Source organism: Sminthopsis crassicaudata, chromosome 3, assembly GCF_048593235.1.
Source record: "Sminthopsis crassicaudata isolate SCR6 chromosome 3, ASM4859323v1, whole genome shotgun sequence".
In the NCBI taxonomy this organism is placed as follows: domain Eukaryota; kingdom Metazoa; phylum Chordata; class Mammalia; order Dasyuromorphia; family Dasyuridae; genus Sminthopsis; species Sminthopsis crassicaudata.
Window position 1 is genome coordinate 511,389,408 of NC_133619.1, and position 25,789 is coordinate 511,415,196.

The window sequence follows — 25,789 nt, forward strand, 5'->3', positions numbered from 1 at the left end:
CTAAGTAGGAGTGGTCTTGGACTCAACTAGTCCCACCCAGATAATGGAATGAAACCACTTGATTCCCTGGGATGGGTCGCTTAGGGGACAGCTTCTCTGTGGGAGTTTCCCAAGCTTTACCTCCAAAGTCCGAGAGTAAGTGAGTTTTGGGACTCCCCTTATCAGTATCACCATTTAAAAAAAAAGTTTCTAGAGCTTGAAAAGTCATACCTAAATGTCTGAGTTGGGAATTAAACACCTATCTTCCCATTACACATCTAGTGCTATTTCCACAGAAACTTGTTTTTGTTTTGTTTTGTTTTGTTTTGTTTTTAACATTTTAATAAATGTTTGTTGAATGAACTGTTTCTTGCATTTATCTATCCCCATCTTTCCAGGCCAGTTAGTCTTTCATATCCTAATCCTATGCCTTTGAACCCCATATCCTGCCTGTCTTGCTGGCCAGATCCTTCCTCGCCTTTCCAGATGTCAAGATTGGGCCTTCAGGATCAAACATGTTCAATCCTAATGGTTTAAGAAACTTTTTATTTATTTTGTGTTGCAGGGAAATCAACTTTATATGGCAAATTAACTTGCCAGGGAGTTGATTCCAGTGGAATTCCAGAAATTACAGCTTCAGAAGGATTTGTTGTGAATGAAATTAGTAAGGTAGGCTTGTGTCTTCTGATACGTATAATGTCTTTGATTTTCAATTTTTTATAACTATACTACTCTCTTCAGGTTATTGCATTTGTTATATGTGTACTATAACCAGGTAATTTTAAAAATTATGTTTCATTTATTAGGATAATTTTATTGTTTTTTTTTTTTTCCTGTGATCACATATCCCTTTAGATTTTGCCAGAATAATCAAATCTCATTTAGAATTAGTAATGAGTATGGGGTAGAGAATGAGATATGTAATTTTTTTTCATTATTAGTGTTTGTAGCTGGTAGGTGCCTAGGCTTGATATTGGTGAAGTCCTCATATGAAGCCATGCTTTCTTTGCTTTGTTTGGTTTTGTTTGAATTTGGAGACTGAAAACTAAGGTTCAATCTTTGTTCTATTACGGTACTGATGAGGAGTAAATTGTGGTCTAAACAGAGATGGGTCAGTTGCTTTCTCTCTCTCCTTCCTTCCCCAAAGTAACCAATGGCGGGTTCCACAGCAAAGGAATTTGCTACTTAATGCTATATGGGAACATAGTCTTTATCGATTAGAATGGAAACACCGGAGAGCTGGTGGGCAAAATGGCTGCATGGTACAAGGCCAGTTTGCAAAGAGAAGATTTTTGGGTTCCCTATTTTATACAAAGCATAATCATTCAGATGCATTGATATAAGGAGGTTCAGGAGAGTGATATAGATAAGATAAGGATTCTTCCCAAAAAGGAATTTCCTGATGCCATTTGGTCTGTCTGAGCAGATTAGAATGGGGGGCTGTAAAATCCTGGCCACCTCAGATAGCCCAAACTAGTTTGACCACATCAAAGTCCAAGTCCCAAATGGAGTTGGAGATCAAACAAGGAATACCAAAGGGCTACCGCCCTCAACAGTACCACTGTGTGACCTTGGATAAATCTTTTCATCTAACTAAACCTTAGTTTCTATAAAATTAGATGATTCTAAAATCTTTTTTCAGTGCTGATATTCTGATCTTTTTGGTGCTTTGATTCTCCTAACATGACTAAGATCAGAGTAGACAAAAGACAAAGCCCCCTCAGGTGTCTGCGTGGCATGAATCCATTTTGAGGCCAAGCTGCTGTTTCCACTGTCTTTGTATTTTGGCAGAGGGGTATTAAACTTATCCCTGAGATTTAGTGAGATTGTACTTGTTAACACTCATTGTTTGCTAACAGATCATTTGGGGAAGGTAATAGCATCTTCATTATGCAAACTGACTTAGCAGCCCTCTGCCATAGTGAAAAATGTGATAAATTCTGGTGAGGGATTGCCACTTATATGAGAAAGAGAGTATGTGTGTATGTGTATGTTTGTGTGTGCATGTGTAGACACATGTGCATACATGCTTGTATTTATGTGAGGAAGGACTGGAATGTAGAGACCTTAAAGGGGTAAATTTTCCTATAAATAGACATCTAAATATTTTGTTAATGAAACATAAATTATATCAGAATTGCTTTATTGATAGGATTCTCTTTTCCCTCCTCCTTTAGAAAAGCATTCACATTTCATGTCCAAAGGAAAATGCTTCTTCCAAATTTTTGGCACCACATACCACATTTTCCAGAATTCATGCAAAGAGTGTAAGTATTTGAATGAAAAGAAGAATATAAGAATATTGGAATTTTTTATTTTTACTAGTGAGATGATATAAATGTATTTATAATTGGTGAAAACTGATTTCTTTGTCTTATCTATGAAGCTGTTACTGGAAATAGAATATGTTTTAGAGGAGAAAGACATTGGGAATCAAGAGATTTTGATACTTATTAGCTATGTGTCCCTGAGGCTTATGTCAATTCTGAGTGGCTCAGTTCGAAAATAAGGGATTTGAAGCAGAAGACTTTATTTCTTATAGCCCTAAATTTTATGATCTTAATGAATTGTTCTACTGTTTTCTGTGTTAGATTCCCACATGGGCCCACAAAGCTTCCCCAGGCCAGACTGTAGCCTTCTTTGGGATATTAATGGGAAGTAAGTTTAGCTGATGTGACTGAGGTAAACAACTCTCTATTCTGCCTCTGATTTCAGAGGTATCATTATTGTTTGGTTCTGAGCATTCCAGTCACAAATCCCAACTGAGGCTTACACCATGCCAGGCCTAGCTTAGTCAGAGGCAGCTGGAACAATGCTGGTAAAAGCAACTCAAAAAGCTATCAAACTATCCATACCCTTGAATCCATACCCTTGATCCAGCAGTGTTACTACTGGGCTTATATCCCAAAGAGATCTTAAAGAAGGGAAAGGGACCCACATGTGCAAAAATGTTTGTGGCAGCCCTCTTTGTAGTGGCCAGAAGCTGGAAACTGAGTGGATGTCCATCAATTGGAGAATGGCTGAATAAATTGTGGTATATGAATGTTATGGAATAATATTGTTCTCTAAGAAATGACCAGCAGGATAATTTCAGAAAGGCCTGGAGAGACTTATATGAACTGATGCTGAGTGAAATGAGCAGTACCAGGAGATCATTATATACTTCAACAACAATACTATATGATGATCTATTCTGATGGACGTGGCCCTCTTCAACAATGAGATGAACCAAATCAGTTCCAATAGAGCAATAATGAATTGAACCAGCTACACCCAGCGAAAGAACTCTGGGAAATGAGTATGAACCACTACATAGAATTCCAATCCCTCTATTTTTGTCTGCCTACATTTTAAAATTTCCTTCACAGGCTAATTGTACACTATTTCAAAGTCTGATTCTTTTTGTACAGCAAAATAACTGTGTGAACATGTATATATATATATATGTATATATATATATATATATATATATATATTGTATTTAACAAATACTTTAACATATTTAACATGTATTGGTCAACCTGCCATCTGGGGGAGATGGGGGGGGGAAGGAGGGGAAAAGTTGGAACAAAAGGTTTTGCATTTGTCAATGCTGAAAAATTACCCATGCATATATCTTATAAATAAAAAGCTATAATAATAATAATAAAATAAATTTTAAAAAAGAAAAAAAAAACTTGGAGCAACTGCTGTGGCAGCCCACCTACAACAATGCCATTTGTCAAGTGGCCAACACCCTTTTCATATTCACCTTGGGCAAATAATGCTTCACCAAGCTATAGCTCTATAAGGAAGAACTAAATAACTTTTGCATCTTTAAGGTTGGGTAACTTGGAATGCTCAGCTCTCTCTTTAACAAGCTTCTGTTTCTTTCTTCACTCTTGTAACCTCTTCTTGACCTCATTCCTCCTTCCATCTCTTATGGTCAAAATAAATATATTAGGTGATGAAAAGGGCTCTGCACATACCAGTGGCCATCACATCACTCTGGTCCATCATGTATCTGTTGTGGCAGCAGTGATATCATTCTCTGCTGACCTGAAGCCAGGATTCATAGTGAAGCGGGTTGTGGTCCCTTTAAGAAATTATTCCTTTCAGATTGGTTTATTCCTTTCTGATTCCCAGCCCCTCCTGGCTGATGCATTATCAGTTCAGGAAGCCTGCACCTTTGATTCACAAATCCTGGTCAAAAGCATCCCTTTGAATTCCAATAGGAGATCCAGGCTTGTCCTCAGCCCCCCATAGGATCTGAGCCAACTTGGGCTGTCCCAGCCCCCATTGTAATGATCTGCTCAGGTTTCCCAACCCCCACCAAGCAAATTCTAGCCCTTTGAAACCCATAGAGGAGTCAACTTGGAACTCCACCCACAGACCCTTTTTAGCTAAATCTCATTATAAAAAGAGCTAAACTAAAATTCTCTCTTTGCAGAGGCTCCAAACATGCCAGCACCATGCTTGGTACACCAAGGGTCTCTGCCCACTGGAATACTGTTTCCAGTCATCTTCTCTTTACCCTCCCCTGTTTCCTTAACCAGGTGTTGACCTTACTTCCAATCATTCTAGATTTTTGGGTCTGTAAATTCCTTTAAAGGGGACCTCTTGTACCGCCAGAAGGGAGTTCCCCAGAACTCTCTATCCTTGCACCAAATCCACAAAGGTTACAGGGGAGCTCCACTTGACTCCCTGAATCCCAAACCTGCTACTAGACCTCATTTAACTCCCTGACCACCAGAAATCCTAATTTTATTTGGGTTCCCCAAATCTAAACCTCATCAATAGCATTTTTTTGGTAGTGCTCAGTATCTTATTCTAATTTACTGTTAATTTCCTTCCTCAATTTCTGCTTTGGGTCTTTATGATAAGGCTGGATTGTCCTCTTCCTTCACTCTTGGACAGGGTAATCCTTGTCTAGTGCTGACTCTCATTTCCTGAACTCCTCTTACTAGCTTTTTCCTCTATGCATGTGCCTACACTCAAAACCATTGCGGGTTTCAAGCTAATGTATATCATCGCAATTCAAAACATTTCAGTCTTCATGCTTACTAAATATCTTGTAAGTCAAAGCTCTGTCCTTTCATAGTTTGAACTCTTTCAGCCTTAAGTCCATGCTCAAAATCTGGGTTTCCAGTGCCCCTAGGGATTCTCTGTCAGAACACTTTGGACTTCATGAGCCAGACTTCAGATGCCCCTAGAATATACTGATCAGAATGCTGACAAGGCTTTTAGCTTGTTAACTTATGTGTATGCTGGTTTCCCTTGTGGGACCATGCTTCTTCCTATGTTTTTGTGTAATCTGAAGCTGGATAAAGGAACTTGTTCCTTTGTATTTCTTGATTTTCTATTCTGGGGCCCTTCTTTTTATGAAAGAGAGCTCAGCTCCCCTAAGACTTTTGATGTTGACATCTTAATCAGGTTTCTTTTCTTAATTTCTTTGAATACGTCATTTATCTATTTGTGCATGTCTTCTGAGATATCTTGTTTGGTTTCTGGTTCCATTTTCAAAGCTCCTGGCACTTAAGTTGATTCAGTTACTCCTTTGCATTTTGAATTGTGTAGAAACTTGGCTTTTTTGTGATCCTGGATTTATATGGATTTTTTTAAAAAATTAATTTTCTTTGATGCTTCTGGGTTTGTTTGGGAGGAAGGTTATAATATTCTTGCACCAAAATCTTTATTCAGTCTGAAACTTGTATCTCAAATTAGCTCTTAGTTCCCTTGTCTCCCCCCTCACTTGGCAAGGAAATCAAATTGTGGGAGTTTTGGAGCCCTTTTTACCTCTTTTTTGAGGCAGTTGCTTTATACTCCCTTCAAACTCCCTAAGGATTTTAATTCCTTAAGGATTCCTAAAGAAATGATGATAATCAGAATCAGTATTTATTTTATTCCATTTCCCATTTTCAGCTCAATAATGTATTTAAAACAATCGGGTTAAAGTCATAATCGCTACCTTTCTGATTTTTTTCCCTTCATTAATTAGGTACTAATCTGACTCTACACATCTGGTTCTAAAAATTATTCCCTTATCAGTAGCCAGTCACAAATTTGTACTCAGCTTCAAATGTATAGTTAGTGTCTGAGGTTTGAGCTGAACTTACCTTCCTCAACTGCAGCTCCCATCCTCCATCTCCCTTACGTCAGGCATTCATATCATTATGCCCAATTTACAGATGAGAAAAGTGAAGCTCAAAGAGATTGGCCCTTGTGGCATGGCTAAGAAGAGCCTGAAGTGATAGTTTAGCTCTGGTTTCTTTCCAGTCTATACTGGCTATCTTTACATGCTTCCTCTCACTTGGACCTCCTTGGCTCTGATTTCTAGTTGATTCACTCAACTAACACTGCTCTCTCCAGAGTTCTTGGTAATCTCTTAATGCCAGGTCTAAAAGACTTCTCCATCCTCCTCCTTCTTGAGCAATTTACTGTGTTTGATACTGATGACCACTGTTTTTTTTCTCCTGGACATTCTTCTTTCTGTGTTTTTGTGACACTATGCTTCGCATAATATGTCTATGTGTTTTCTCAGCCTTCTTTGATGGCTCATTGTGCCCTTCCTAACAAAGGGCATACCCTGAGCTTCTGTCCTATTCTTGATCTCTCTCTTTCTTTACCCCTCTCTCCACCCCCCCACCCCCCCACCCCCCCGCCCCGTACCCCACCCCTGTAATCTAATCACTTCCCTTAGACTTAACTACCTTCTCTGGGCAGAAGAATCACAGTTCTATATATTTATTCTTAGTTTCTCCTCTAAGTTTTAGTCACACATAACCAATTTCTATCATAGACTTTTCAAATTGGATACTTGAGCTATGTCTCAAAATTAGCAAGTCCAAAAATGAACTAACTCTTCTTTCTTCAGACTTCATCATTTCTATTCAAAGCACCACTGTCATTCATTGTCTCAGGCTGTTAATCTCAAAATAACCTAACCCTTCTTAGCTCTACATGTTAATCATTTGTCAAATATTGCCTTTTGTATCTTCACAATCTCTGGAATCTGGTCCCTCTTTTCTTTGTATGCAGCTATCACCTTTAATTCAGTCCCTTATCACCTCTTGCCTCAAAGATTTATTTCTCAAGTTTTCTCTTACTCAGGTCCTTATACACTAATGCCAAAGTGATTTTTTTTCTGAGGCAGTTGGGGTTAAGTGACTTGCCCATGGTCACATAGCTAGAAAGTGTTAAGTGTCTGAGGTCAGATTTGAATCAAGTCCTCCTGACTTCAGGGCTGGTGCTCTATCCACTGTACCACCTAGCTGCCCCAAAAGTGATTTTTCTTTAAAGCAGATTGACCATATGATTTTCTACTCAATTCTAGGAGCTCCATATTGCCTTTGAGAAAAAAATAAACTTTCTCTAACTTTTTAACACCCTTTAAAACCTGGTATCTTATTTTTTAGTCTCATTAAACAATACTTCCTGTAGTAGAAGTTTGGTGAATGTTTCTTTAAAAATTATTGCAATTATCCTTAAGACCGAATAGCTAAAGGAACAAAAGTCCAGATTATTGATGATGAGGTATAGATTTGGAATACCCAAATGAAATTAGGGTTACTGGTAGTCAGGGAGTTAAATGAGGTCTAGTGGCAGGTTTGGAGTACAGGGTAGGTTTGGCTCCCCTGCAACCCCTTGGGATTTGGTGCAAGGGTAGGGAGTTAAATGAGGTCTAATGGCGGCGCAAGCAGTTCTCTGTAAAGGAATTTACAGACCCGAAAACCTAGATTGATTAAAAAAAAAAAAAGAGGTTTATTATGGGAATTGGAAGTAAGGTTCATGTCTAGTTAGTAAAAGGTATTAGGTAAAGAGAGGTTGGCACTGGAAAACAGTATTCCAGTGGGCAGAGAGTCCTTGGGGTGCCAAGCATAGTATGGCTGGCATGTTTGGACCCTCTGCAAAGAGAGGATTTTAGTCTGGCTCCTTTTATAATGAGAGATTTAGCTAAAGGGGGCCTGTAGGTGAAGTCCCAAGTTGGCTCCTCGATGGGTTTCAGCTAGGGCTAGAATTTGCTTGGTGGGAATTGGGAAACCTGAGCAGCCCATTAAAATGGGGCCTGGGACAGCCTAAGTTGGCTCAGATCCGAAGGGGGCTGGGGACAAGCCCCAATCTTCTATTGGAATTCAAAGGGATGCTTCTGACCAGGATTTGTGAACCAAAGGTCCTAGCTTCCTGAATTGATAATGCATCAACTAGGAAGGGTTAGAAATCAGAAAGGAATAAATCAATCTGAAAGGACTAGTTTCTTAAAAGGACCACAACACAGTTCAATTGACATCCTATTTTTGTTAACAGGCTGAATGTCCTAACTCTCCTGCATCTGATTCAATGGACTATTCAGTGGGAAGTACTTTTACTAAAATTGTTTTGAGCAATTCTTAAGCTGTCTAGAAGATAAAAATACACAAGCACTGCAAGAAAGAAGGCTGAAAAAAATCAGTCAGCAAGAGGATCCTAAGGCCTCAGGAACTTCTTGCAAAAATCTTAAAAACTGCTTTTATACTCTTCTTGCCCAAAATATCCCCAGTTTGGCTTTAGAGTGATCCATCCAAGGTCAAAATTAACTCCAGCTGCCCCAAGTCCATACATATAATAATTTTCTTGCTTGTAACAATCCTCATTAATAAGGGATAAGCAGATTGGGGCAGGTTCTGTTCAACAGGGCAGGTCAGAAGTAGGACCAGCAACAGGAGATAGGGTCCTTTTTTGCTGTTTTGATGCTTCCTTCTTAGCTATGTATAAGAAGGTGGGTGTTTTGTGCTATTAAGTTGGCTTTTGTTACCCTGGCCGCCTGCCTTTGGTATTGATGACCAGGGGTTGGAGAAAGAATGTTATAGGCTAGAAACTGGAGATATCTGAGTTAAATCTCTCTATTCTCACAACATGAGCTGGATTTTTTTGCTACAAGCAGGAAAATTATATATAAAAAAAGTGTAGACTTGGGGCATTTGTTTTCATTTTGCCTGTGGGTAGATTGATTTAAAACCCACCTAGAAGCCCTTGGGCAGGATAACTATAAAAATAATTTTTGACATTTTGGTAGGAAGCCACTGAGACTCTCGGGATCCTCTTGGCTGATTGCTTTTTTAACCTACATGTTTTAGGTTTAATCCTCTAAACTGTTTTTAAATTGTTTTGAGAATTGTTTCTACCTGAGAGGACTGAAATATGATTTTGGTAAAAGGACTCTCTGTTGTTTAAACTTTCAGATTCTGAGTGGTCACTTGTCCCAGATGCAGTATAGCAAACCCTGAAATTCTCTCTTCCATATTATGCATTCCAGCCAAACTGGCTTTCTCATTTGTTCTTCACATGAAACTCTGCCACTCATCTCTGTACCTTTGCACTAGTTATCCTGATACCTAAAATGTTTTCCCTCCTCACCTTGGCTTCAAGATGGAGCTCAAGCACCATGATCTTCATGAAGCCTTCCCTAATTTCTCCTGACCATTAACTCATGTCCTACTTCCCAGATTAGTTTGTATTAAATTATTATGTATTTATTTGTAGTCATTCTTTTCACATTAATTTTTTATATACTCATATGTCTTCACAATAGGGATTGTTTCATATTTTTTATTTGTAGCCCTCAAGCTGTTCCTGATGTTTGGCACAGAGTATGCACTTTAATAAATGCTTATTGATTGATGGACTCTTTTACTACAACAATACTAAGGTTTATTTCTTTTTTTCTTTTCTTTTTCTTTTTTTTTTTTTTAAAGGATGATAGCAAGAGATTCAAAACAATGGCCTAGACATTGGAATTGGGAGATTTAGCTGAACAAGAGAGTACAGAAGTGATAGGAAGCACTTTCTTTAGGCTGAATTTGTTTAGAAATCTTATCTCCATTATTCATTGTGTGTTCCTTGAAGACAGATACTGGGTCTTTTGCCCAGTACTGGGTTTACCTAGTACTGAATTGTGTACACAGGTGACACCTAATGAATGATTGTTAACTATTTGAGAAGGTGGCAGCATCCTCCCAAGCCCCTGGGTGATAAGGATTTAGTTAATAAGTAGGGAGAGGAGAGATAATGTTAGTTATATGAATGGATTGATACAGCTTTGAAAGATGTTGAAAAATCAAGCACAGTGTTCCTGTGTCATATGCAATGGAACACATTAAAATTTGTAACCTGAAGTATTTTGTTTCTGAACAGATAACATGCCTGGATATTTCTAGTGGAGGAGGCCTTGGAGTATCCACCAGTACTGATGGGACCATGAAAATCTGGCAGGCAGCTAATGGAGAGCTCAGAGTATGTGAATGAAGCAATTATTGCCTAACAGTAGTTCAAGAAGTAATTATTAATTATTGCTGATAGTAGTAGCAGCTGCATGAGGGGAGTGAGGCTAGAGGAGTAGCTCTACTTAGATCATTCTCAAAGGATGCTGATGTAATTATCTTCAGTTGTAATAATAATTATTATTACAATAACAATATTATAGAAAATGAAACTAAGGCCCAGAGTAAAATGAACTAACCAAGGTCACACAGGTAATAAGTTCCACAGCTCTTATCTGCCAATTCAGTTTTATTTCCACTTTTCTATATTTCCTTATAATAATAGATCATATTTATATAGTATATGAAGATTTATTTTCTTTACTCACAATACCCCTATGAGGTAGGTGATATAGATATTATGCCCCATTTTACAGATAAGGAAATGGAAGCTCAGAGAAGTTTTGATTAAGACTCCATGTCCCTCCAATGTTAGCTCCAAATACAAACCTCATATATTCTAGCTCCCATTCTAGCCTACTTTCTATGATAACGTAATCTCTCAGAGTGGAGCTTTCAGTGGAGTCTTCTTTCTTATTTATTAAGCTGAAAGCCTCTTATGGACATTTTATGGTCCATCAGACACAAATCAAGTTAGAGCATGCAGAAGCAGGACTAGATAATGAATAAATGAACAACATCTTGACTGTGAACACCTTTTAGGTGTTGAGTTTTGTGATTACTGGGTAGGCTATTGCTCTGGCAATATTACCTGGATTTCAGTCAAGCTTACCTGCCTGAGGATAGTTGGTTAAAAGGAATCCCAAGTCTCAACAGTTCTTTAAGCTTAGAATCAACCCTGGAGACAGATTTTATATCAAGATTTCTATTTTAGTTCTTCCAAGTATGCCTGATTTCATCTTCATGAATATTTCTTCCATTAGAATAGATTGAAGTTCTTTGTCTTAGTTGGCAGACTGATCTATGACCTTAAAAAATTCATTACCCTGTGGCTTACCTGGTGAAGAATCTCTTCAAACTTAGCTAAGCAGGTCCTAAGATGGAAGATGGCACAGAGACTGTTGCTGGGTCTATCTTCCAAGTCTTTTTTGCTTGGTGGGATGTGCTAGAGTTTGCACTATGCTCTTATAACCTTTGGTACTCAAGATGTGTAAAGAGAACTCAAATGGAAACACATCAAGTTAAAAAAATTAAAATTGATGACAACCAGTAACAGAGAAAGCAAGTTATCTGCTACCTCCATATTCATGATGACTCAAAGATCCCTCAGATATCCATAATTTAATACTTTCCCTTATTTAATGGGTCTGTTATTTTTATTTCTATATAGAGACTGGGGGTAAGAAAATATTAAAAGATAGACAAGAGAACTAGCATGGCATTTTCTTTTGTTTTTCCAGAGAGTACTGGAAGGACATGTATTTGATGTGAATTGTTGCAGGTTTTTCCCATCAGGCCTTGTGGTTCTGAGTGGGGGAATGGATGCACAGGTGAAGATTTGGTCAGCAGAGGATGCCAACTGCGTGGTGACCTTCATTGGTCACAAAGGAGGTATGATGAGTGCTTTTTCCAGATACTTCACTTAGGGCTCCCAAAAGCACAGCATGTTTTAGGAACAGTTTCTTTCTCTTTTGTCCTGAAACTAAATAATCTCTGATGGAGTAGTAAAAACCTATGATTTGCAGTAGGAAATCCCAGGTTTGAATCATGGCTTTGCTACTCACTACCTGTGTGAGCATAAGGAGGTTCTTTTTGCTCTCTGGGCTTGTTTCCTCATTTTCTTTTGAGAGGGAGAAGAATTTATTATTCTTTAGTTTGTGTTTTTAGTAATAAAATATATTTACATGGGGTCTTTGCAGAGAGCCCCAAAGCATGTATAAATATTCTTATTGTCAATCATGTGGCAACCTGACTTTATGAGCATTCTTGTCTTGCGACTCTGAGACCTCTTAGATAGTACTAGGAACAAATTGAGCATCTTGACCTGCTTTCCAGGCTAGTTTTCTTCATCTCAGATTATACTCAGATACATATTATTAAATACATGTAAATCCATGCATAGAGATTGTTAGTAATTGAAACTTAAGTAAAAAATGTACTGTAATAAATTTGGGAAGCAATTATATGACTTACCTCCAACTTAAACACAGAAGTATTTTCTCAGATGAAAATATTTTAGTTAGAACAGCACTCTAGAATAGAAATTCTAAATGACTGATCAAATTAATATCTGTTAATGCAATGGCAGAAACCAGTACCCAGATAAGTTACTTTATAGAAGACAAAACCAAAAGTGATAAAAAGTGAAAGATTAAATTTCCTTTTAAAAGCACTATTTTTAGTTTGTCAAAGCAATATGCATGTCAAACATTTTACAAAAATATAGTTCATAAAACTATACATAAAAAGAAAAACTTTGACTATACTACTTTTTTATTTTATGTAAAACTAAATGCTTTGTAGTTAGTTATTCAAGTTTACTTTATTAAGTATTTACTATGTATTAGGGACTGTTCCTAAGCATGAGGAATAATATAAAGAAAGGCAAAAGGATGCTTTCACTCTGAAATTACTCATAGCTGAATAGCATGCAAACAGCTCTGTACAAGCAAATTGTATATAGGATCAAATGAAGATATTCAATAGAGAGAAGACACTAGAATCAAGGTAAATCAAGGAGAGCTTCCTGTAGAAGTTGGGAATTTAGCTGGGACTTGAAGGAAGCCAAAATTCTGGGCATTTAAGACACTTGTGAAAATGCTTGGAATTGAGAAATGAATTGTCTTATGAAAAGAATAGCCATGAGGCCAATGTTAGCAGATCACAAAGTATATTGAGAGAGCATGAAATGTGGGAAGATTGGAAAGGTGAGGGTGAAGTGGGCTATGAAAGGATTTAAATGCTAACCTGAGGGTTTATTCTTGATCAGTGAGGTGATATAGGAAACCACTGGAATTTTTTGATTGGGGGGAGGTAACATGACTAGAACTATCCTTTAGAAAGATATGTTTTAGTTTTGATTAACAGTACATGAAGATAATTGCTAGTTTACTCCCTTTGCATGAAGACAGCAAATTTCATGCACAGATTCAGGAATTTTAGCTGATACCTTTTTAGGTTAAGTTTAATGGTCTGTAGGTTTTCTATGCTGTAATATTAATATTTTCTAGTATCTGTCACCAGTGGCCAATCTTTCCCAAATACTTCTAAGTTATTCCTTCTTTTCTCTAGTTGATTTATTGAATCTCTGAAACATCTTTTTTGATAACTTGCTCTGGTTTCTGAATAGACAATAGTAATTTTTTCTGCAGTAAAAAAGCGTTGTCTTGCAATATCTAGAAAATTCTGAATACATTAATTAGATTTTCCTCATCTTCCTCATCTATGTTGTTGACATGTATATTATACTCTGTATATGCCTAATAAATATATGTATTTAATGATAACTTACAAGACTTTTCACTAGCTGTATCAGCCCTCTTTTCACCCATTCAATTGTCATGTCCAAAGACTTCAAGGCATTAATCTTCTGAATGAAATATAAGAATAGGGGTTCCCCTCAGATAAAAATCCAAAGATATTCAGCTTGACTTTGTGATACTATAGCTATGGGTGATCCGAAATGATCAGAAGGATGATTTTAGAGAGGCTTGGAGAGACTTACATGAACTGATGCTAAGTGAAGTGAGCAGAACCAGGAGATACACAGTAATAACAAGATTATGTGATGATCAGTTCTGATGGAAGTGGCTCTCTTCCAACAATGAGGTGATTCAAACCAGTTCCAATTTATTTTTTATAGATTTTTATTTACAGGATATATGCATGAGTAATTTTTCAGCATTGATCCTTGCAAAACCTTCTGTTCCAACTTTTCCCCTCCTCCCCCTCACCCCCTCCCCCAGATGGCAGGTAAATCAATACATGTTAAATATGTTAAAGTATATGTTAAACACAGTATATGTATACATATCCATACAATTATTTAATCAGCACATTTATTATATGTCTTCTTTGTACCACCTAACACTCTGTTGAATGCTGGGAATACAAAGAAAGAAGAAGTGAAATAATTCCTACTTTCTAATGAGGAAGCAAATATATACATACATGCATGCATACATATACACATATAAATTGATATAAATATAAGATAATTATGATGAGAGGTTTTTAACAGTTGGGCTCAAGAAAAGAGACTTTATGTAGAAAATGATATTTGACCTGAATTTCCAAGAAAGTAAAGGATTCTATAAAGAAGGGATGGAAAAGAGTGCATTTTAAGCATGAAGAGTAGGCAGTATAAAGGTATGGAGATGAAAGAGTGTCATATTGGAAGATGAACAAGTAGGCTAATATGACTGGACCATAGAGTACAAGAGTAATAATGCATAACGAGGTTGCAAAAAATGGATTGGAGCTAGATTGTAAAGGGCATTGTAAAGTAAAACAAAAAATATGCGTTTTATCCTAGAGACAGTAAAGAACTGTTGGAGTTGGATTAAATAGGTTTTGACATAGTGACAAATTGGACTGGGGAAAGACTCGAGGCAGAGACATTGCAGTAATTTAAATGAGAGGTGAGCTGTGTGTCTGTGTAAGTGAGGAAGGTGGGTACAAAAAATGTTGTAGATGTAGAAAAAGTAAGCTACAGCAAATGATAAAATCTAATAGAGGAAGAAGTTTAGGATAACATTAAGATAGTGAATCTGGAAGGATGTTGATGTTCCAGCAGAAACAGGGAAGCTTGGAAAGGATTTGGGTTTGGTGAAAAATATTAGTTCTTATTTTAAAAGTATTGAGTTCGAGATATTTATGGGGCATGGATTTTGGAATGCCTATTGAGTCAGTCATGTGAGACTGGAGCTTAGGACAAAAGCTATAATTCTGGGAGCAATAGTCAAGAAAAATGAAAATTATATCTATGTTACATTGTGTGATTAGCAGATCAGATATTGTACAGAAAGATCAGTAGAAAATGTATATTCATAAATTGAGGACAGAATAGGGTAGATGAGTCAGTCAAGAGCCTTGAGAAAAAGCAGACAAATAGGAAGAATACCAGTAGAAAGAAGCAGCAAAAACAAAACAAAAAACTCCAAAACAACCCCAAAGTATTTTTTCCTTCTAAATATATTTCCACATTTATTATGTTTATTATGTTGCACAAGAAAAATCAGATCAAAAAGAAAAAAAAAAAGCAAACAACAAAAAAGGTGAAAATACTATGTTATGATCCAGATTCAGTCCCCATAGTCCTCTCTCTCTGTATGTAGATGGCTCTCAACAAGAGAGTATTTAGTAGAGGATAATCATTGTCAAATGTTGCAAGAAGGTCAAGAGGATAATTACTGAAAAAAGACCCTCAGATTTGACAGTTTAGAGGTTAGTGGGAAAGACTTTCAGAACTCTAATCAATGCAGTGATCAGTCGTGATTAAAGAAAATTGATGATGAAGCAATTTTTGCATTTCTTTCTTGGCAAAAGGTTGATGGACTACAGAATGAGACTTGCATGTTCAGACATAGGCAATATGTTTGTTTTGCTTGGTTGTAATTATTTGTTACAAGGGAGAGCTTGTCTGGGAGAAGGGAAGAGAGTTGATGAGTAGTAACAGATGGGGAAAAAAAAGATACAAAGAAAGAAAATATCAATGGCACAGTAAAAATACATGGAAGAAAGCAGAAAGTTCATAAGAAGAAAGAAAGCAAAGCCATTTTGTTACTACCAGGTTAAATTTAATATATGCTTAAAAATACAAACTTTATTTTAGAACTTCATAATTGTATATTCAATCTCTTTTCTATTCTTTGTGTTTTGAACATCTGTGTTCAATTCATAATGAAAAAGAAAACTTTTAAAAATAATCACTGATAAATTTTTAAAAACTTACAACAGATTTTTTTTAATCAGTAAAAAGTCATCTTTTGCATCTCTCATCAACGAAGAAAGGAGGAAAATATCTCCTGTTACAAATATGTAGTCAAGCAAAACAAATCCCTGCATCTACCATATCCAAACAAAATGTCTCATTCTATACTCTGAGTCCTTCATCTATCAGGAGGTGGATAATATATTTCACAATGAATTTCTTGGAATCATGATTGATCACTGTCAGAGTTTCTAAGTTTCTCAAAGTTGTTTGTCTTCACAATATATTTTTTTTAAGGTTAAAGCTTTTTTATTTTCAAAATACATACATGGATAATTTTCAACATTCACTCTTACAAAATCTTGTATTCTAAATTTTTTCCCTCCATTCCCTCTATTCCTTCCCCTAGACAGCAAGTAATCCAATATGTGTTAAATATGTGCAATTTTTCTACACATATTTCCACAAATATTATGCTGCACAAGAAAAATCAGATCAAAAAGGAAAACATGAGAAAAAAAATAAAATGCAAGCAAGCAACAATAAAAAGAGTGAAAATACACTCTTATGATCCATACTCCATTCCCATAGTCCTCTCTCTGTGTGCAGATGGCTCTCTTCATCACAAGACCATTGGAACTGACCTGAATCATCTCATTATTATTGTCTTCACAGTATTGCTGTCATTGTATAAATTATTGTCTTGGTTATGCTCACTTCATTTTACAAGTTATTTCATACAGGTCCTTCTACCTTAATAACTTTTTATGGTAGAATTAATTCTTTTTTGTTTATCTACTAATTCTTCTTGCATACAACTTGAATTTGAATTTTATGTTACCTCCAGGCTTCTTTCTATACACTTCTGCAGAGAATGTTTGGGCCATATTTAGTCTTGTATTTTGTCTTCTTGTTAATATCTTTTAGCTGTTTTCTCACAGTATAGAGTATTATATTATTTCCAATTCTCAGGCAGCTCAGATTGGGGACCTACCATAAAGTGATTATCCAGGGAGAAGATTGAGCACTATTCTTTTGGGTTGAGTTGTATAAGGTCTTGACCTGGGTTTGGGTCTGAGCAATACCTCCTAGTTGGGTTCTGGTAGACTTTTATTGGACTCAGCCACTATCAGCTACCTGAAAAGTGTTGCTAAGTCAAAGTAACAAAACTACAAGCTCTCCTTTGATCTGGAATTCTTGCTTTGGTTATTCTACTGCTCCCTAGTAATTTTGAATAGATCTGTTTCATTTAAGTGACTAGGTAAACAGATTGCAAATGTGGAGAAGTGAGAGGAGAGAAAGTTAGAAGTATTGAATGTTTTCAATCCAGAGAGTGCTGTCTTCAAATCTCCTATATAAAAAGATTGGGTTTTTTTAGTTACATCATACATTGAATTAAGGGCCAGCTGACTTAATAGTCACTTATTTGGGTCATATTTTTCCCCAAAAGAAAATGATCATTTCACAAATGGAAGAGTTAAGCCTCAGGTAAAGTAATTTGCCTAGTAAGTATGCTAGTGTCAGTACCAGGATTTCAAACCAAGTTTGTTCTTTGAAATATATTGCTCTACAGTAATGAACTGAACCAGTTACACCTAGGGAAAGAACTCTGGGAGATGACTATGAACCACTACATAGAATTCTCAATACCCCTATTTTTGTCCGCCTGCATTTTTGATTTCCTTCACAGGCTAATTGTACACTGTTTCAAAGTCTGATTCTTTTTGTACAGCAAAATAACTGTGTGTACATGTATACATATATTGTATTTAATTTATACTTTAATATGTTACATGTATTGGTCAACTTGCCATCTAGGGGAAGGGGGTGGAGGAAGGAGGGGAAAAATTGGAACAAAAGGCTTGGCAATTGTCAGTGCTATAAAATTACCCATGCATATATCTTGTAAATAAAAAGCTATCAAAAATATATATATATATTTCTCTAGAATCAGAGAACATTGTACATAATAACAAGATTATGTGATGAAAAACTGTGATAAACTTGTGATGTAGTGAATCAAGACAATTACAATAGACTTGAAATGGAAAATGCCATCTGCATCTAGAGAGAGAACTATGGAGACTGAATGTGGATTAAAAGCATAATATTTTCACCTTTTGTTGTTGTTTGCTTGTTTGTTTTTTTTCTTTCTCATTTTTTCCCTTTTTATCTGGTTTTTCTTTTCTTTTCTTTTCTTTTCTTTTCTTTTCTTTTCTTTTTTTTTTGGCAGAGGCAATGGGGTTAAGTGACTTACCCAGAGTCATACAGCTAGGAAATATTAAGTGTCTGAGACCAGATTTGAATTCAGGTCCTCCTGACTTCAAGGCTGGTGCGCTATCCACTGAGCCATCTAGCTGCTCTTTATCTGATTTTTCTTGCAAAGCATGATGAATATGGAACCATATTTAAAAGAATTATACATGTTAAACTATATCAAGTTGCTTGCTGTCTTGGGAAGGAGAGAGATGAGAGAAGGATGGAGGAAAATTTGAAAAACAAGATGAATGTATTACTGAGAACAGCAAAGTCATTCATAGCTGATCATCCCACAACATTCCTATTACTTTGTAATTTCACTTTGCTTGAGCTCATGGAGTACTTCCCAGGTTTTTCTGAGAGCACCTTTGCTAATCATTCCCATAAAACAATAGTATTCTGTCATAATCACATACCACAATTTATTTGGCCATTCCCCAATTGATGGGCATACCCTAAATTTTCAACTCTTTGTCCTGAGAAAAGAGCTGCTATAGGTACTTTAAATTAAATTTTTAAAGATAATTCTTAATCATTGTCATAATTAATATGAATTATAGCTTAGAATCAAATCTTTTTGCTAAAACTGATATATTATAGTCTGGAGGCTTCATGGCAGCTTGATACCTAAAGTCACATAAAATTCTGCTTCAGGCTAGCTAGAAGTAATTCCCTATTATTTTCAGTTATAGGAGGGCATCCCTCCTCTTTCCTTTATTTTAATCAGCAAAAGGAAAAATAAAAATTTCCCTATCTCAAAAGTATTCTGTCCTTACGTGATTGTAGAATCATAGAATGTCAGAGCTAGAGGCAACTTCAAGATCATTTAGATCAAACTCCTCATTTTATAAGAAGAGGAAAGTGAAGCTTAAAGTAGTTAACTGCAGCGTCCTGCAGCTGAAGAAGGCTGGGGCTGCTGTCTGCCATTAGTATGGGCTTGACATAGCCCTCTGGGAATCTTTGTTAAAAGGAAGGGGTGGTTTGGACAAGATTTCTTTGGAGGCCCCTTCCAGCTGGAAACCTGTGAACCAACTTGCCCCAGATTATAAATGAACTAATAGAGATGGATTGCGGTTCCATTTCTGTCAGTCCAAATATTTCTACACCACCAAGGTTGCACACCTGGTTAGGCAAAGGTCAAGATAGATAGCACATATTTTCACTTACATAACAACTTAAGCTTTATGTTATATTTCTCTCCACTCATCCCTCTTCACCACATACATACTTAAGCTTTATATTATATAAATGCTTACATTGTGGTCAGCTAGTAAGTTCCAAGGCTAGGAGTAACTAGTCCTAACTTCCTTACATAAGCTCTCAAAATCAGATAAGGTAATGAATGTGGAAAAGTATTTTCAAAAATAAAAGATTTTTGTAGTTTAAAGTAGTATTTTATTATGATCTCAAAAACATTGCTTTTCTTTTTAGCATGGGGAGGATTGTTACTGAAGCAGCATACTTCCCTAGGATATTAGATTGAAAAAAAATTAATCCAGAGAGGTCAGTTTGCTCTGACAGAATTAATGCTTTTATGTCTTTAAATTCAATTAGTTGGCTTCTGGACATTCCTTCCTTCATCTTAGACCCCCACTTTTGTTTTTCTATTGCTAGGAATCTTGGATACAGCTATTGTTGATCGAGGAAGAAATGTGGTTTCCAGTTCTCGAGATGGGACTGCTCGACTTTGGGATTGTGGGCGATCAGCTTGCCTGGGTGTCATTGCAGATTGTGGCTCTCCTGTGAATGGCATTGCTGTTGGTGCGGCCGACAACACGATAAATCTTGGCTCCCCTGTGAAAGTTCCCAGTAAGTATGTATAGTTGGCATCTATTCTGATTCTGAAAAGCAGATATTATTGTGACCACTCATTGTGGTATAGATAAGTGGCACAGTAGACAGAGTATTGCACCTAGAGTCAAGAAGATCTGAGTTCTAATTCAGCCTCCTAGATTTAGCTGTGTGGGATTGGGCAAGGCATTTAACTCTGCCCCCTCAGTTCATTGGCCTTCTTTTAGTTGCCATGAGCTTCATTCTACTTTAGCCATCCCAGACCTCATAGATTTTCAAACCTAAGTCACCTCAATGATGTGTTGGGATTTAGCATTTAATTGTTTTTAAATAATTTCCTATAATTCATTTTACCTATCCAGCTAGATCATAGGTTCTTTAGGATAAGGGATCTGTTTCATCATTCTTTTTTCTACATAATAGGATATTCAGTACTTGTTGACTGGTGAATTGTTAAATATGAGATAATAAAATTAAGATTTAAAAAGATCTTGAGAAACTGGAAAATTAGGCAGAATCTAAGAAGGTGAAATTTTATAAGGACAAATTTATAGTTTATTTGAGCTCAAAAAATCAATTTCCTAAGGACATGATAAGGTTTAGGAAACTGAAAGAATCTAGGGGTTTTAGTTTACTGAACACTTTATATGAGTCAGTGATGTATTAAAAGTTACCAAAAATACTAATGTATCTTGGTCTACAATGACAATCACAGTTCTCAAGAATAAGGAAGGGATTGCCCCATCAGTCAAATTTTCATCTGAAGAATTGTGTTTAGTTCTGGGCACCGGATTTAGATAGAATATCCATAATAGAGAGGTTATCTGCAAAAAGGCATCTAGATTGGTAAAAGGCTTGAAGTCCATATCATTTGAAGATTTGTTGAAGAAAAGAGGGATGTTTCAAATGGAGAAAGAAGATTTAGGGAGATAGTTGTCTAAAGTTTGAAAGACTTTTATATAGAAAAGAAATTAGATTTTTTCTGAATAGCCCTATTAGAGAAGAAGCAGGAACAATGGATGGAAATTGTGATGAGGCAAATTAAGAATTAATATCTGAAAAAGATTGACATTAACACTGACAATTATTCAACAATGGAATACATTACCTCATGAAGTGGTGAGTTTGTTATCATTGGTGGTCTTTCAAGCACAGGTATAGTAATCTCTTGTGTTTCTTGTAATAGGAATTCTTTTTCAAATATGAATTGAATTAGGTGCCTTTTTACCCAGAGAATATATATATATATATATATATATATATATATATATATATATATATATATACACACACACACATACATATATATTTTTTCTTTACAGTTTTATACTTCTCTTCCTTTGATTCACTAGCTCCAGCCATAGTATCAGATTTGGTGGTGCTCATGTGTGATGCTTCATCTTCTACTGCTCCTTGGGCCTAGAAGGCTCTCCTTCCTCACTCCTGCCTCTTTGATTCCTGTTTTGTTTTGTTTTTTGTTTGTTTGTTTTTGTTTTTGAGGCTGGGTTAAGTGACTTGCCGGGGGTCACACAGCTAGGAAGTGTTAAGTGTCTGAGACCACATTTGAACTCAGATCCTCCTGACTTCAGGGCTGGTACTCTATCCACTGCGCCCCCTAGCTGCCCCATAGATTCCTGTTTTTTTCCTAGGTACAACTGAGATGCCGTCACTGTCTTCCCTTCCCAAACTACCTAATATTTTTGTTGTCTTTGTCCTGCACAAACTTGTATATGTACTTACTGTTTTCCCCATTAGAATGAAAGTTCTTTGAGACCAAGTTTCACTTTTATTTTTATGTACCTACTGGAGCCTAGCAGGTACTATGTTCTTCATAATTGCTTATCAATTGCCTCTATTTCCCTTAGCAATATGGCTTCTAATCCGCTCATTTACTGAAATTGCTTTCTCAAGGATTGCTAATGATGTCCCTCTCTCTTTCCCCTTTCTGTAATGTCCTGTTGTCTCTGTCTGCCGCCAACTCAAACCTAGAGTAGACTTCTCTCCCTTGCTCAATGTTGCTTCTTTTATCCTCCCAGAAAATGGGCGTGGAATAACTCAGGGGCTTCTGGGAAAAAATACCTCAACCAATGAACTTGCTCCTCTTAAACATGCAAGCTCCTCCCCAGAAGTTCAAAGGGATAAAACTCCCCCCAAAGGCCGGAACTAGAGAATTGTTAAGTACTAACTTAGCACTTAGTAAGAACCTAATATCTCATTATCTCATTAGCACTTAGTAAGAACCTAACACCTTTCCTTTCCTTTCCTCTCTCCTCTCTGCTCTCTCCTCTTTCCTCTCTCCTCTCTCCTCTTTCCTCTCTCCTCTCTCCTCTCCTACAAGGTTTGCTTGTAGACATTTGGAATTATTCTCTTCTATGTTTAAGTTCTAATAATCTGTAACACTATATTAGCTCATTATGTTTGGGTTATTTTGTTGTTGTTTGGCTCTTCTTCCAAGCCTATCTCCTGACTTTGGATTTGGTGCTAGGGCTGGACTCTGCTTTACTTTTTGAAGAAAAGTCTGAACTAATTCTATTGCTGGTTTCTTGAGATATTGAGTATTGTCTTATTCTAAAAAAGATCTCATCGACAAACTGAGAACCAGTAAGCTTTTAGTGCTTCTAAAGTGGTCTGATAGTTTCCATCACAGACTGAGTTTTTCAAGTTCCAGATATGACTTTGGGTCTCAGTAAGAAGCCTGATGCTCGACTTTACCAGGTAGAAAATTCTGTTAGTGCAGAGTGTAGGCTTCTCTTAGATTTGGGACTCTTGCCTTGGCTATTCCTCTGTAGACTGGACTAGAGCTGGAAGTGAGACCTTATTCTGCCTTAGAGCTGAAACCATGCCATTACTGCTCCTGATTTCTGAACTTCCTTCTTTCTCATTATACAGGGTCTTCCTGCATAAGACTGTCACAAACACGCACAGATCTCCTTCTTGGTTCTTCCTGGATCTGTGACCTGGGAACTATATAGTAAGCAACAAATCTGCCACTTGGCACCTCTCCCTTTTGTGGTGCCAGTATGTGAATGAGCCTTCCTATTGCTCTGCTACACAGCCTCGCTATGAGCAATAGAATGTTTTTCTCATAGAATTTTCCTGCCCTGACCCTATCCTATCTTTAGACCTCCCTTTATTCCTTTGCCAAGTGGGGATGGACAAAGAATTTATTGTGATTTTTTTCCCTGAACTTCCTCAAGGATTCAGTCTGTTTCATTCTTTTAGTTCTATTTGAAATATTTTGTGGAGTAGAGAATTCACCTCACTGCTTTCTGCCATTCTACCATCTTGACTCCATTTCTACATTAGCTATCCTTTTTCAGTCTCATTTGCCAGTTCATCATCCTCTGCCCTTTAAGTTACCCACAGAACTTTGTCCTAAGCTCTTGTCTCTTTTGATTCTCACCCCTCCCTTCCACTCTCATGTGTTCATTTATAACCTGGATACAGATGTCTTATTTATCTGCGTAGTCAGTTTTTCCCCAAGCTAATTTTCCATCTTCATTTTAAATGATATTCACTTTTCCCCCCCCAGATTTGACATTCTGTCTTCTGCTTCTGTATAATCCATTTCCTGTACCTTGAATCATTCCTTATTTCATATTTTCAGGGCTTATCTCAGATTCCATTTTCTTTGTGTAGCTTCTACTGATCTTCTTAGTTAAAAATTTTCTCTCCATCCTCAGATATATTTTGAGTTCTTTATATAGATCTCTCTCTTATCCCTATCACTCTTTACTTTGCTTTAAATGTAAATATATATATATGTATATGGAAGTCATAGTCCCTCCCCTTCACATCCAGACCCCATCTCAAAAGGTTACAAGCTCCTTGAGACAGGATCTAAGTCATTTTTATCATTGTATATCCTCAGGGCCTACCATAGTGCAGTGTACACAGCAAGCGTTTGATAAATGTTTATTGTTTGTTTCATATTATTTTTTTTGCTAGGATTGTTGTAAGGAAACTATTATAAACCATAAGGTGCTATAAATATAGCTATGAGCTATCTTATTCAGAAGAATTTTTTGATATAAAGAAAAATGTGATTGTAGTTATGTGAAAGAGGAAGCAACTGCCTAGGGCAGCAATAGATTCCCATTACTGCAGGTGAGAGCTGAGTGATACAATTACTTGTTGATACTCTCTATTTGTTGGAGATATAGTAGAGGGGATTCTCATGAAGGAATTGAACCAGATGTCTACATTTGTCTTCCAACTTTGATATTTTTAAGGTAATCCTTGAAGAATGGGTATTTAGCACAGCAGAAAGTAGGGAATTCTAAGTGGGAATAATATATATGAGCAAGAATAGAAATGGGCTAGAATTGAGCCCATGTGAGTGTCTGCTTTGTAAGCACAGTAGTGAAAAACATGTTCAAGGGTAATTGAGAGTTAAGTGATACCATTCTTCATTGATATGAACCAGTCTGATAATAATGCTATCTTGTATTTAAGTAGTAGTTATACTGAAATGGAATGGTCTTTAGATCATAAAACTTATTGGGTTCCTTGAATAGATCATCTTTTTTTTTTTAAGAGAAAAAAGCTTTTTATTTTCAAAACATATGCATGGATAATTTTTCAACATTAACCCTTGCAAAACCTTGTATTCCAATTTTTCTACCTTCCCCCACTCCTTCTCTAGATGGCAAATAGTCTAATACATGTTAAACATGGTAGAAATATAGTTAAATCCAATATATGCATATATATTTTTATAATTATCTTGCTTCAAAAGAAAAATCAAATCAAACAGGAAAAAAAATGAGAAAGAAAACAAAATGCAAGCAAACCACAACAAAAAGAGTGAAAATGCTATCTTGTGAACCATATTCCTCTCTCTGGGTGTAGATAGCTCTCTTCATCCCAAGACCGTTGGAACTGGCCTGAATCATCTCGTTGAATAGAACCATGTCCATCAGAATTGATCATAGTATAATCTTGTTGCCGTGTACAATGATCTCCTAGTTCTGTTCATTTCACTTAGCATTAGTTCATGTAAATCTCTCCAGGCCTCTCTGAAATCATGCTGCTGATCATTTCTTATACAACAATAATATTCTATAATATTCATATACCATTACTTGTTCAGTTATTCTCCAACTGATGAGTATCCACTCAGTTTCCAATTTTTTGCCACTGCAAAAAGGGCTGCCAAAAATTTTTGTACATGTGGGTCCCTTTCCCTCCTTTAAGATCTCTTTGGGATATAGGCCACTATAGACACTGCTAGATCAAAGGGTATGTACAGTTTGATAGTCCTTTGGGCATAGTTCCAAATTGCTCTCCAGAATGGTTGGATCTGTTCACAGTTCCCAGTTTTCCCACATCCCCTCCAACATTCGTCATTATCTTTTCCTGTCATCTTAGACAATCTGAGAGATGTGTAGTGGTGTCTCATAATTGTCTTAATTTGCATTTCTCTGATCAATAGTGTAGATCATCTTTAATAGCAGAAAAGGTTAGAACTGAAAGGGATTTAAGAGTTTATTAAATCCAACCCTCTCATTTTACAAATGAAAAACTGAAGCCAAGAAAGGAAAAGTGACTTTTTCAAGCTAGTAAATGATAGAATCAAGATTTTGAAGTCAGGGTAAGTACCAGGTCACTGCTTTTTCCAGTGTACCACATCCTATATGGATGTTAATCTAAC

General features: G+C 36.5%; 1 protein-coding gene across 1 annotated transcript in view; it reads left to right on the plus strand.

The window, feature by feature from the left end:
* Nucleotides 1-25,789, plus strand: part of PAAF1 (proteasomal ATPase associated factor 1) — a 54,827-nt gene that overhangs the window by 6,148 nt on the left and 22,890 nt on the right. The window contains exons 3-7 of the mRNA XM_074304033.1: nt 545-648; nt 2,157-2,246; nt 10,129-10,227; nt 11,615-11,765; nt 19,960-20,154. Coding sequence (XP_074160134.1) covers nt 545-648; nt 2,157-2,246; nt 10,129-10,227; nt 11,615-11,765; nt 19,960-20,154 — 639 coding nt within the window. The remainder of the gene's footprint in view (nt 1-544; nt 649-2,156; nt 2,247-10,128; nt 10,228-11,614; nt 11,766-19,959; nt 20,155-25,789) is intronic.